At 50.0% G+C, this 14,058-nt stretch overlaps 1 protein-coding gene across 6 annotated transcripts in view; it reads right to left on the bottom strand.

Moving 5' to 3' along the window:
• The window catches only part of casz1 (castor zinc finger 1), a 750,295-nt gene that overhangs the window by 89,086 nt on the left and 647,151 nt on the right, over window positions 1-14,058 (bottom strand). For 3 of the 6 annotated variants that reach the window (XM_072477862.1, XM_072477866.1, XM_072477864.1), the window contains exons 10-11: window positions 11,931-11,987; window positions 6,001-6,091 (exon numbers count right to left, since the gene is read on the bottom strand). In XM_072477862.1, coding sequence (XP_072333963.1) covers window positions 6,001-6,091; window positions 11,931-11,987 — 148 coding nt within the window. The remainder of the gene's footprint in view (window positions 1-6,000; window positions 6,092-11,930; window positions 11,988-14,058) is intronic. The other 3 variants (XM_072477863.1, XM_072477865.1, XM_072477867.1) reach the window with 1 other exon arrangement.

Genomic DNA, 14,058 nt, shown 5'->3' with positions numbered 1-14,058 from the left:
CTCAGTTACACCCCCCCCAGTGTGACACTGTCTCAGTTACACCCCCCCCCCCAGTTTGACACTGTCTCAGTTACCCCCCCCCCAGTGTGACACTGTCTCAGTTATGCCCCCCCCAGTTTAACACTGTCTCAGTTACCCCCCGCCCCAGTGTGACACTGTCTCAGTTACACCCCCCCCCAGTTTGACACTGTCTCAGTTACCCCACCCCCCCAGTGTGACACTGTCTCAGTTACGCCCCCCCAGTTTGACACTGTCTCAGTTACCCCCCCTCCCAGTTTGACACTGTCTCAGTTACACCCCCAAGTTTGACACTGTCTCAGTTACCCCCCCCCCCAGTGTGACACTGTCTCAGTTACCCCCCCCAGTTTGACACTGTCTCAGTTACACCCCCAAGTTTGACACTGTCTCAGTTACCCCCCCCCCCCAGTGTGACACTGTCTCAGTTACCCCCCCAGTGTGACACTGTATCAGTTACCCCCCCCCAGTGTGTCACTGTCTCAGTTACACCCCCCCCCAGTGTGACACTGTCTCAGTTACCCCCCCCCCCCCACAGTTTGACACTGTCTCAGTTACCCCTCCCCCCCGGTGTGACACTGTCTCAGTTACCCCCCCCAGTTTGACACTGTCTCAGTTACCCCCCACCCCTGTGACACTCTCTCAGTTATCCACCCCTCCAGTTTGACACGGTCTCAGTTACCCCCCCCAGTTTGACACTGTCTCAATAATCCCCCCCTAGTTTGACACAGTCTCAATAATCCCCCCCCCCCAGTTTGACACTGTCTCAGTTACCCCCCCCCCAGTGTGACACTGTCTCAGTTACCCCCCCCCAGTGTGACACTGTCTCAGTTACCCCCCCCCCCCCCCCCAGTGTGACACTGTCTCAGTTAACCCCCCCAGTTTGACACTGTCACAGTTACCCACCCCCCCAGTTTGACACTGTCTCAGTTACCCCCTCCAGTGTGACACTGTCTCAGTTACCCCCCCCAGTTTAACACTGTCTCAGTTCTCCACCCCCCCAGTTTGACACTGTCTCTGTTACCCCCCCCGTTTGACACTGTCTCAGTTACACCCCCCAGTGTGACAGTGTCTCAGTTACCCTCGACCCCAGTTTGACACTGTCTCAGTTATCCAACCCCCCCAGTTTGACACTGTCTCAGTTCCCCCCCCCCAGTTTGACACTGTCTCAGTTACCCCCCCGTTTGACACTGTCTCAGTTACCCCCCCCAGTTTGACACTGTCTGTTACCCCCCCCCCCAGTTTGACACTGTCTCAGTTACCCCCCCCCCCAGTTTGACACTGTCTCAGTTACACCCCCCCCCCCAGTTTGACACTGTCTCGGTTACCCCCCTCCCTGTTTGACACTGTCTCAGTTACCCCCTCCCCAGTTTGACACTGTCTCAGTAACCCCCCCCCAGTTTGACACTGTCTCAATATTCCCCCCCCCAGTTTGACACTGTCTCAGTTACCCCCCCCAGTTTGACACTGTCTCAGTTACCCCCCCCCCAGTGTGACACTGTCTCAGTTACCCCCCCCAGTTTGACAAGGTGTCAGTTACACCCCCCCCCCCAGTGTGACAGTGTCTCAGTTACCCCCCCCCCAGTTTGACACTGTCTCTGAGTTATACATCGCCCCCCCACCAGTTTAAAAATAAATAAATTTAGAGTACCCAATTAATTTTTCCAATCAAGGGGCAATTTAGCGTGGCCAATCCACGTAACCTGCACATCTTTGGGTTGTGGGGGTGAAACCCACGCAGGCACGGGGTGAATGTGCAAACTCCACACGGACAGTGACCCAGAGCCGGGATCGAACCTGGGACCTTGGCGCCGTGAGGCAGCTGTGCTACCACTGCACCACCGTGCTGTCCTCCCCCACCCCCCCAGTTTGTCACTGACTCTCAGTTATCCCCCACCCCCCCAGTTTGTCACTGACTCTCAGTTATCCCCCACCCCCCCAGTTTGTCACTGACTCTCAGTTATCCCCCACCCCCCCAGTTTGACACTGACTCTCAGTTATCCCCCCTCCCCCCCAGTTTTTCACTGACTCTCAGTTTCCCCCCCCCCCCCCACCAGTTTGTCACTGACTCTCAGTTACCCCCCCCCCAGTTTGACATTGTGCTGGTTCCCTGCTACCTGCCGCCATTCTAGGAGTTCCCTACGTGGTGGAGAAACGGCACAGTGACAAAACGGGATCGGCGCGATGTGGCGTTCCTCTTCCAACGTACCGGCCCCCCCACTGTCGCCGGGTTCATGGGTCACCTGTCCATTGACCCAGCCCCCTCATCTTCGAAAGCTGTGTTTCTGTTTCTCTCTTTCAGTGGTGTTTGACTCCAGGGACGATCTGAATGGTGAATACAGATCCAGTTCAAGAAGTCGCTTCGAAGGACAGTCTGGACCAAACTTTTCTTCCTAGTTCGACCTTTGAAGCCAGGTTTACTCCCTCATTCGCCCAGAGGCGAATCGCTCAACCTTGGCGGGTGGAACTTTGATTGGTTCTAACAGCGAGATACCTTAAACCCACGAGCAGTACAACTGACATCAACTAACTCAACACAGACCAGGAACTGTACCTGAAATATGCATCGTTCATCCATCATAAACAACTGAAGGTGGGGACCGAAACAAGAGCCCCCAATATCTCCTCTTATAAAACGTGCAGCCTAACCTAACACAGGGTAGTATTTAACCTTGGTTTATTGCAACATTTCCCAGGTGATTGCTGCACTACCAACATCATTTAATTTGAAATAACAACAGAAAATGCTGGATTAACTCAGCAAGCCTGGCAGCATCTGTGGAGAGAGAAAACTGCAAAGGATTTGAGTCCGAGCTAATTGAATTTGGATTCAGTCTCGAATGACTGCAGGAATTACAGCAAGTTTCAGAAGCATGATGGGAGCAGGCAGAATGTGAGCGTCAGCGGAGGAAATGCAAAAGGTACCACGGAGGGGGAGAGTGAGCGAGAGAGGACGAATGATGGAGGGAGAGAGAGCGAGAGAGAAAATGAATGGGAGAGAGAGAGAATGAATGAGAGAGAGAAACGAGTATGAGAGAGAGGACAGAGTACAAGAGAGATAGAAAGTGGTAGAGGAAGAATGAGAGAGAGAAACAGTAGTATGAGAGAGAGGAGGAGAGAGTACAAGAGAAAGAGAGATAGAAAGAGACAGAGAGAGAATGAGAGAGATATAAGCAGGCGTATGAGAGAGGGAGAGAGTACACGAGAAAGAGAGATAGAAAGAGAAAATAAATGATAGAGAGAGAATGAGAGGAGCAGAAAGAGTACGTGATAATGAGAGAATGAGAGAAAGGAAATGATAGAGGGTTGGAGGGAGGGCGAGAGAGAGCGAGAGAGAGAGATTGAGATTTCGAACACTCCCAATGATTTTGTCAATGCATTCAGATTTATCTTAGCTCCAGGATTTAGTCAATATTTAATTTTATTTTTTGAATTCAGTCAGCAAGGCGAAGGATGATGCTTCACTAAAATGGCAACAGATGGTGAGATTGCCACTGGCAGCAGTAAACACGGATTGAAGCCAGCTGGCACTAACACACTGATTTTTAATGGGAAGAGACAGCCCCAATGTGATGGAAATCACAGTACTATCATCAACAATAAATAAAAGCTGTGAGATATTACAGGAGGTAAATCTGGTTTGCACTTTTTTTTAAGAAATTGATTAATTTATTTTGTTCTTGTAAAAATGTTAAGCATGGCATAGAAAAAACAGTTAAATGGGATTGTAAATACAGTGAAGCTGAGCTCTGAACCCATCGAACTGCCACTCAGACCAACCTGTTGGAACAGACGACAGCGCGCCAGCTATTGGGGGCAGACTCGGATCACAGGGATCCTCCCCTGCCACACCCCCTGGCAACGTTCAACCCGCCAGCGGCAAGCGCTGAGCCTTCAGAAAGGGGGAGGGGCAAATTAGCACTGTCCTGACCTGACTCCCATCACCCAATCTCCGGGAAACACTCACAGGGGGACTGGGGAACTCGACAAGGTGAAGAAATCCTGGCGGATTCTTTTGGTTTTGGGTGATGGCAAATCAGTTGCTGTTTATGCCTCCGCGGATTTTGTCGGTTTTCCACTCACAGCCGAAGTCAATGCAATCCCAACAGGATTCTGCCCTGACTCTCCCCAAATTCAGACCGATCACAACCAGTCGTTTGTAGGACCAGCATTTATTACCCATCTGTAACTGCCCTAGAGAAGGTGGCGGTGATGAATTCCTCGCTATCAACATCCTGGGGGTTTCCATTGACCAGAAGCTCAACTGGACTAGCTATATAAATGCTGTGGCTATGAGAGCAGGTCACTGACTAGCAATCCTGCGGCGAGTAACTCACCTCCTGACCGCCCCCCCCCCCCCACCCCCAAGGCCTGACCACCATCTACAAGGCACCAGTCAGGAGTGTGATGGAATACTCTCCACTTGCCTGGATGAGTGCAGCTCCAACAACACTCAAGAAGCCCAACGGGACAAAGCAGCCCCCCTTGATTTTCACCCCAACCACAGGCATTCAAACCCTCCACCACCGATGAACAGTGGCAGCCGTGTGCACCATCTACAAGATGCACTGCAGTAACTCGCCAAGGTTCCTTAGGCAGCACCTTCCAAACCCACGACCACTACCATCCAGAAGGACAAGAGCAGCAGATACCTGGGAACCCCACCACCTGGAGGTTCCCCTCCAAGTCACTCATCATCCCAACTTGGAAATATATCACCGTTCCTTCACTGTCGCTGGGACAAAATCCTGGAACTGCCCCCCCCCCCCCCCTCCCCCCCTAATAGTACTGTGGGCATACCTACACCACAAGGACTGCAGTGGTTCAAGAAAGCAGCTCACCACCACCTTCTCAAGGGCAACTAGGGATGGGCCATAAATGCTAGTGTAGCCAGCGAAGCCCACGTCCCGTAAAAATGATTTTTTTTGAAAATTGAACTCACTTGGTGAGAGCATTGTTGCGTGTGCAGCACCGCACAATTTACACACTACCCCATTTCACCGTGCGTCCAGGTGGTGGTCACCAGGCATTCTACCCAATCCTGGTCTCACACTTTACTGGCAAGTTAGTTCCAGACTGGGTTTTGACATTCCCATTGCTAACATAGCACCTTACTTTCCACTAGCAATGCGGTAGTCAATGTCTTTATGTTAAATGACTCTATGGGTTTTATACCTTAATTAATGCACAAGTAACCTATCGGAAAACTGGACCCGCTCTCTGCTACCTTCCCTCAACTGGAAACCACAGAGAATTCCACTGTTCCATGCAGAACTCTTCAACGCAAATATAACTCTCCCCTTTCAAGCAATAATGCAAAAACAAAATACTGAGGGATGCTGGATATCTGGAATAAAAATGGAAGATTCTGGAGTGCAGAACCCCTCAAGAGTTTCAGCATTGTCAGTATTTTGCTGTTGTACAAGTATCTCATTCTCTCCTCAGGGCTCCCACCTTGAAGAGTGATGCACTATCAATTACCACAAATACGAGAGGAGTGGAATAATCGAGGCTTTATTGAGCAAAGATGTTGTGCCTCCTGTAGCTGGAACCAGAATGGCTGCAGCACCGGAGAGCACACACTTTTAGACTCCGCCTACTGGGCGGAGCCAGCAGGCAGGTATTTACCCATGTACCTCTACTATACGGGCCTTACCGTAATACATGTAATACTACTAGTGGTGACTACCACAAAGAGGTTCTGCTCCTCTCTCTGATGACAGTTCCAATTGTCTCCTCAACCTTGTTAAAACCTCTTACACTCCTAATCTGTTTCTCTCCGCAGATGCTGCCAGGCCTGCTGGTTAACCACCATTTTCAGTGTTTGTTACCACCACATTCAGTCAGTCAATTATTCACATTTCACTCTTCAGTGTTTTTTAATGTCGGGTACCAAACCCGAAGGCAAAGGTATGTTATGGATAAAAAAACACATCGATAAAATCGGACATTGTTCAGCTTGTGTCCTGGGAATGGGGGCTGTACCTGATAGTTGCACTCTGGGTCCAGACAGTGGTAATGCTCCCGGTATTGATAGGCGCAGTGAATGTGTCCACATTGCTGACTGCCGGAAAACCTGCAAATGAGGGAAAAATCAGGAGCGGTTCAGTGAGATATCCGGCTCTTGGTCTTCAGAAATCCTCCCTTTCTCTCTTAACGTGGCCCAACTGTGATTTAAACTGGTTTCAATGACACCCTGAATTAACGCACATTCTAGCTATGAATCCATCAGTACCAGACGGGGCAGCACTCGGAATGAGGAGGAATTTCTTCACTCAGAGTGTGGTGAGTCTTTGGGATGCGCTGCCACAAAGCGTTGTGGAGGCTCCACCACTGAGCTGACTGACGGATAGATCAGCGGATATCCAAGGAATGAAGGGAGGCGAGGGTAGAATGGGAAAGTGGAATTGATGTGGAAGATCAGCCATGATCTTGTGGAACAGTGGAGCAGATTCAAGTCAAATGGTCTTATTTGGGGGGGGGGGGGGAATGATGCAATTGACCTGAATGAAATGGAAGCATCCTTATTCTTTCAGGGGAAGCTATTGGTATTAAACAGTATGGCAGTAATCAGGACACAGCCCCTTTAACACCCCCATCGTTCTAAACACCATCGGGTTTGTGAGGGGAGGGTACATTTCCTGAGCTGTGCTGTGTTTGAAACATTGTCCAGAACAATTGTTGAAATTATTTTCGAAGAACACACTGGCAGTTTTGCTGGAATGCTGGTATATTTGCTATGTCGGGGAGGCAGTGACGTATTGGTAATTCAGAGGCCCAGGCTGATGCTCTGGGGACATGGGTTCGAATCCCACCAACGGCAACTGATGGAGTTTCAACTCAATTAATAAATCTGGAATTGAAAGCTCGTCTCAGGAATGGTGACAACTATCAGCGATTGTCATTAAGACCCATCAGCTTCACTAATCCCCTCTGAGGGAAGGAAATCTGCCGCCCTTACCCGGCCTGGCCTACACGTGACTCCAGACCCACAGCCACGCAGTTGATCCTCAACTGCCCGTCTGAAATGGCCGCCCGAGACACTCGGTTCAAGGGCAATTCGGGATGGGCAACAAATACAGGCCTTGCCAGTGCCACCCACAGCCCACAAAAGAATAATTAACACTCAGTGGCCAAACCGCCTCTGCTTTCAACGTTAACAGCTAACTGAAGACAAATGATTGTGCTCCATACACCATATATTTTACAAAGTGTGTGCATGAGTTTGTTACAGGTTACGTCTCTATCAGAGAAAAATGCAAAGGTAAGTCTTTCCTCAAGTTGAACCCTTGACAGTGTCTCTTTCAGGTGAAGGCCCAGTGTTGCCCTGACCTATGCGTGTCTCTCTCTAGCGACAGTTGGACTGCAGGAACAGTATCGCACTGTACCTAAATGCTTCTGGGTACAATGTTGGCTGGAACCCATTCAGCGGCAGAGCAAGCGAAGCTGAGACCTGAAGAGAGACAACCTGACCAACATTTCACAGCCAATGGGCTCCTAACTCCTTCTGGCAGCAGTGTGAATTCAGACCAAGTGTGGGTCATGGTTACCACTGGGATTCCTAATCCATTTAGCTTGGATTTGTCTCCATTAGGACCTCACAATTGTTATTTGTCATGTCAAAGTTTCTCCTTTACTTGTTCTCCCAGTGCCAGGTCAACTCAACTGATAAAAAACTTAGGGATTAGGCATTTAGCCTTTCCTATGGGATTAGTACACCCGCACTCTCATTAGGAGCCACTCACTATATGTGTGCCACAGTGGGTGTTAAACAAGGTAACAAAAGATGATAAAGCTGGGAGATGGTATGGGGCAGCACGGTAGCACAAGTGGATAGCACTGTGGCTTCACAGCGCCAGGGTCCCAGGTTCGATTCCCCGCTGGGTCACTGTCTGTGCGGAGTCTGCACGTTCTCCCTGTGTCTGCGTGGGTTTCCTCCGGGTGCCCCGGTTTCCTCCCACAGTCCAAAGACTTGCAGGTTAGGTGGATTGGCCGTGATAAATTGCCCTTAGTGACCAAAATATGACCAAAAAGGTTAGGAGGGGTTATTGGGTTATGGGGATAGGGTGGAAGTGAATGGGTCGGTGCAGACTCGATGGGCTGGATGGCCTCCTTCTGCACTGTATGTTCTATGTAGATAATGATTAAAAGGGCAGCACGGTGGCGCAGTGGTTAGCACTGCTGCCTCACGGCGCCGAGGTCCCAGGTTCTATCCTGGCTCTGGGTCACTGTCCGTGTGGAGTTTGCACATTCTCCCCGTGTTTGCGTGGGTTTCGCTCCACAACCCAAAGATGGATTGGCCACGCTAAATTGCCGCTTAATTGGAAAAAACGAATTGGGTACTCTAAATTTATTTGAAAAAAGAATGATTAAAAGATGCGGGACAATGAAAATTCCCCCCATTTCCTAACTCCCGCCATCATCTCGGAGGAGGAATCAAATTGGAATCATAGAGGATCATAGAATTTACAGTGAAGAAAGAGGCCATTCGGCCCATCGAGTCTGCACCGGCTCTTGGAAAGAGCACCCTACCCAAGCCCACACACCCACCCTTTCCCCGTAACCAGTAACCCCACCTAACCTCTTTGGTCACTAAGGGCAATTTATCATGGCCAATCCACCTAACCTGCGCATCTTTGGACTGTGGGAGGAAACCGGAGCACCCGGAGGAAACCCACGCACACACGGGGAGGACGTGCAGAGTCCGCACAGACAGTGACCCAAGCCGGGAATCGAACCTGGGACCCGAGAGCTGTGAAGCAACTGTGCTAACCAGTGTGCTACCGTGCTGCCCTGGAATCTGTCAGCAACCCACAAACGGCTTCTCCAGATTGATACACACCTAAATAGTTGTGCCTCTAACCACAAATTTCCAAACCTCACTGTGCAAAATGTGTCAGCCTCAGGATCGGAACTCCAGGTGAGCAAAACAACCCAATCTTTGTCATCACATACTCGGCCTGCTATGTGAGGCAGGTCTGTTTTTAGTCATTAACACACTGAGGCTACAAGTTCACTTCAACGGATTTGGGACTATTTTTTTAAGTTTGTCTTTCCAAGCTACGCCGGATTTAGTTTTCTCAGGGGCAATGAAGACACCGAACTGTGGCGGAAAAACAAACTCACTTTATTTGATACGTTAACTATTATGTGCAGCTCCCGCAGTTCCCCACTGGGCCTACTCCAGTTGGTGCCTGACTGGCTGACTCTATACAAAGGCACATTGCCTTGGTTAAGGGCCCACTGCCCCCTTATCGCGACATTCCATTAAGTACAAAAAATATGACAATACTCATCGCCAACAAGCCCCACGTGACTGCTGTGGATACTCCACAACCTCCGAGAGTCGGAATGAAAGCTGCTGAAGCCTGCCCATAGGCCAACAAGGCAGGGAGAATGGTGCCTGTGGTAGAGGTACCACTGTTCTCGTCCCCGCCACTCCTTTCCTTGATAAGCAACGGAAGCTAATTATTTGAATACGATTTGATTTCCTGTTAAAGCTGCCATTTTAGTTTTAGGATTACGCTGTGCACATTACCCATCGCAAGAGGAGCTCTCTAAAATGTACTTCCGGGGCAGCACGGTGGCGCAGTGGGTTAGCACTGCTGCCTCACGGCGCCGAGGTCCCAGGTTCGATCCCGGCTCTGGGTCACTGTCCGTGTGGAGTTTGCACATTCTCCCCGTGTTTGCGTGGGTTTCACCCCCACAACCCAAAAGATGTGCAAGCTAGGTGGACTGGCCACGCTAAATTGCCCCTTAATTGGAACAAAATGAATTGGGTATTCTAAATTTATATTAAAAAATAAATAAAATGTATTTCCACTTGTTACTAATTATCTGTGGCGTTATAGTGATCCGAATGAGTTCCAGTTTGTGTGTCCCTCCGCTGGAAACATAGCAACAGGGCCTGATCTTGTGGTATTTGTATTCCAAGTAGCAGAACAACAAGCGTACAGTCAGAGCTAACAGTAATGCGGACAAATGACTGATAAGTGGGGTCCCGCACATGCTGTGCCTTTAGGCAGCGTACAGTATTCCTGAGTAAGAAATGGATGTTTCAAGCTTACTAAAAGTGCCCTCTGGTTAGGGGTGAGCTGCCAATAGACATGGCGTCTTCTGATCATCTTTATTGGTCTGTTCCAATCTGTGGAATTCACTTTCGCAGAAAGTAGTTGAGGCCAAAGCGTTGTGTGATTTCAAGAAGGAATTAGATACAGCTCGTGGGGCTAAAGGGATCCACGGATATGGGGGGAGGCGGGATCAGGGTATTGAACTTGATGATCAGCCACGATCACAATGAATGGCGGAACAGGCTCGAAGGGCCGAATGGCCTCCCCCTGCTCCTATTTTCTATGTATGTCCCATGGGGAACTGATCGCATTGTCAGCGTTTTGAACTATGGATCACTGCAAGTAGGCCGAGCTAAATACCGCAAGCCTACCATTGCTGCGGCTGCTATCAGACTTCTGTATTCACAAGGTGGGACTGAAGGAGAGCAGTGCATGGGGAGGTGACTTTCCTTGGGCCTAGCGTTGCCAACTGTGGCTGGATCTGTGTCCGGAGGTTACGTGGGAGGCACTGCTCCCATCTGTCCTGCCTCCATTGGAGATCCAGCCCACTGACCCCCAATCCGCAATCAAACAGATCCTTCAGAAACTAATTGGGTGGCTCTTGACAGTCGAACAACCCTTCTCCGTCCATCCCCAATATTTTTGCGATTAATAAATGGAAGCATTCGCTCGCAATGGTTGTTCCCCAGGGTTTGAACCCAATGGTCACCTGCAGCTTAATCTTTAGTGTGACGGGAGTGGCGGACAGTCCCGGAGGGTTGGCAACCCTTTGTTGGACCAATAGGAAAGGAGGGAGGGTGCGTGGGGTTGGAGGTCAGATAAAGGTGTGATCCGGCTCCTTCTCCTTAAAGGAAAGTAGTGCCAGCCGAAGGGATTGGTCTATGGGTTGACAGTGGCACGTATGGGGCTGGTTTAGCACACTGGGCTAAATCGCTGGCTTTTAAAGCAGACCAAGGCAGGCCAGCAGCACGGTTCGATTCCCGTACCAGCCTCCCCGAACAGGCGCCGGAATGTGGTGACTAGGGGCTTTTCACAGTAACTTCATTTGAAGCCTACTTGTGACAATAAGCGATTTTCATTTCTTTCTTTTTAAGGATGTGTTTGGTGTCAGCTAGGATGCCGTCAACAGAAACACATCATTCCGATTAATTCACGACCCTGCAGCGTCCCTGTCCCAACCAATCTGTTGGAGCGGGTGCAGAGGAGATTTACCAGGATGTTGCCTGGTATGGAGGGAAAATCTTATGAGGAAAGGCTGATGGACTTGAGGTTGTTTTCGTTGGCGAGAAGAAGGCTAAGAGGAGACTTAATAGAGGCATACAAAATGATCAGGGGGTTAGATAGGGCGGACAGTGAGAGCTTTCTCCCGCGGATGGAAATGGCTGGCACGAGGGGGCATAGCTTTAAACTGAGGGGTAATAGATATAGGACAGAGGTCAGAGGTAGGTTCTTTACGCAAAGAGTGGTGAGGCCGTGGAATGCCCTACCTGCTACAGTAGTGAACTCGCCAACATTGAGGGTATTTAAAAGTTTATTGGATAAACATATGGATGATAATGGCATAGTGTAGGTTAGATGGCTTTTGTTTCGGTGCAACATCGTGGGCCGAAGGGCCTGTTCTGCGCTGTATCGTTCTATGTTCTATGTTCTACTTGTTCAGGTCTATTGGAGGATTTCAACAGTGCGGTGAGGGGGGCCGGCTGAGACCTTCGGCTGATACAGCACAGCAGCGGGAGTTTAGGTCGAATGATTTCAGCGGCCGTGTCACAGCTGTAACACCCCGTTCCGCTGCCTACCACCTTCACAACTTTCAGGTCATTTTCAAAAAAATAAAAATCAACCAACCAGCATTCTCTGTGCAGATGGGGGGATTTGAGGCGGAGGCCATCAGCAGGTAGATTACTGCAATAATAAAATATAAATAACTTTAAAACAACAAGCGGTCAGGAAGGGACAGTTTCAAAAAGAGAACACGAGCTTGGGGGGGGGGGGGGGGGGGTCAGCTTATTTTATCACTGTTACGGCAAATGTTCCCTTTGGATTACAAAAGCAAAGGTGAGAAATAGGGACCACTCCCACATTTCAGCAGCAATGGGGAGAGGTCAGAGGGACTCGGTGCGGACAAGACACAACAATACAGACATTCTTATTCATCTAACAGAGGCCCGGAAAAGCTCACGGAAAGAACGGAAAAAGGGGAACATGTCACTGCGGGAGCGTCGATTGGGATAGTGACACCCACTGGAATAGAGGTCACCACAGGGGGATCCTGGGGCTGCCTGCACTCACTGGCTTCGCGTTTCTCTGCACAGCTCTGTTGCTGATGCAATGAATCATTTTCATTAATAAGTACCTCAATAACCAGAGAGGGTCACTGAGGGGATGCTAATACTTGGATGAGTCCCGGGGGGCGGGGTGGGGGAGGATATATTAATACCGAGAGGTGTCCTCTGAGGGCAGGGGGGTGGAATGTATTAATATTTGGAGGAGGCCTAGGAGTATATTAATACCAGGAGGGGGGGGAAATAGCAATACTTGGAACGTTTTGATGGGATGCATTAATACAACAAGGCCTACGCCGCGGGGTAAAACTATGAAGGGTGCTGGGAGGGGGAGGGTAAAGCCACAAGAGATTTTCTGCGGGTGTTAGCACTATGAAGGGTTCCCTTGGTGGGGCAGTATTGACATTACAAGGAGGTCCCCGTGGGGTATTCGTACGAGGAGCGGTTCTCAGGTGATGAGGGGAGGGAGGTTAGAGGAGGGGGCAGTGTATTAACCATGCTGTGGATGTGGAATTCCTAAAACTCTGACAAGAAGGAACTGTGGGCCCTAAAAATGGAAATGACTTTCCAAACACGTTAATATTCACCCACTCCAAACTCCAAACTGATGTTTGGAACGTGTCTGTTGAAAGATAGGCCTGGGTGTGGGAATGGATGGGGAATGGTATTCCGATAGGATTGCCAAATACTGGGCGGGATTTACCAACCACACCGCCACACATGCAGGCAGCCCGCTAGCGGGATTTACCAGCCCGGCCGTTGTCAGCGGGATTTCACGGTGTCTGCACCCCATGTCGTCTGGAAACCCGCTCACCAACGTGGGACAGGAACATCCCGGCAGCGTGAACAGCCGGTAGATCACGGCCACTGTGCGCTCAAGTGTGTGTGTCTGGCTGTGAGAAAGAGTGGGAATGTGAGAGACAGTGTGTGTGCTGAGCCTGTGGATGTGCATGTGCGAGGGTGTGTGTGCGTGTGCGGGAGAGAGCGTGTGTGAGGGAGAGCGTGTGTGCGAGGGAGAGTGTGAGCGTGTGCAAGAGAGCGTGTGTGAGGGAGAGCGTGTGTGGGGGAGAGTGTGTGCGAGGGAGAGCGTGTGCGAGGGAGAGTGTGTGCTGAACATGTGCATGTCTGAGGGAGCATGTGTGCGAGGGAGAATGTGTGTGTGCATGCGAGAGAGAGCATGTGCATGTGCGAGGGAGAGTGTGTGCAAACGCAAGGGAGAGTGTGCGAGGGAGAGTGTACGCGTGTGCGAGTGTGTGCATGTTCATGAGTATGTGCGTGTATGGGGAGAGAGTGTGTTTGCAAGAGAGTGTACGTGTGTGAGTGTGAGCGTGCGAGTGAGTGTGCAAGTGAGGGGGGCTTCCTTTCAAACTATAAATGGGAAATAGTAACAAATATGGAGCTGGTTTGCAAACAAAATAGACTGAGAGATGCAGTTTGTTAGAATATTGTCCTTCGTCCCAATGACCTGGGTATACATTCACGCTGAGCTCTCTCTCCTTTATGTCAGTAATGGTTCTAAAGTGGAGTCACTCTATCCACTTTCTAACCCAGCCTCCCACCGACAGGAGTCTGTAGCACAAAACTGTCCTCATCATTCATCATTCATAAGTGGCAGATAGAAAATACTTCTTTGTAATTTTACACACTGCATATCAAAACTTTGCTGTAATTGTACTTCAACCTGTCTATCT

The sequence above is a fragment of the Scyliorhinus torazame genome, chromosome 16, assembly GCF_047496885.1.
Source record: "Scyliorhinus torazame isolate Kashiwa2021f chromosome 16, sScyTor2.1, whole genome shotgun sequence".
Taxonomy (NCBI): domain Eukaryota; kingdom Metazoa; phylum Chordata; class Chondrichthyes; order Carcharhiniformes; family Scyliorhinidae; genus Scyliorhinus; species Scyliorhinus torazame.
Note: the sequence above shows the minus strand (reverse complement) of the source record. Positions and strands in the feature narration are given on the sequence as shown.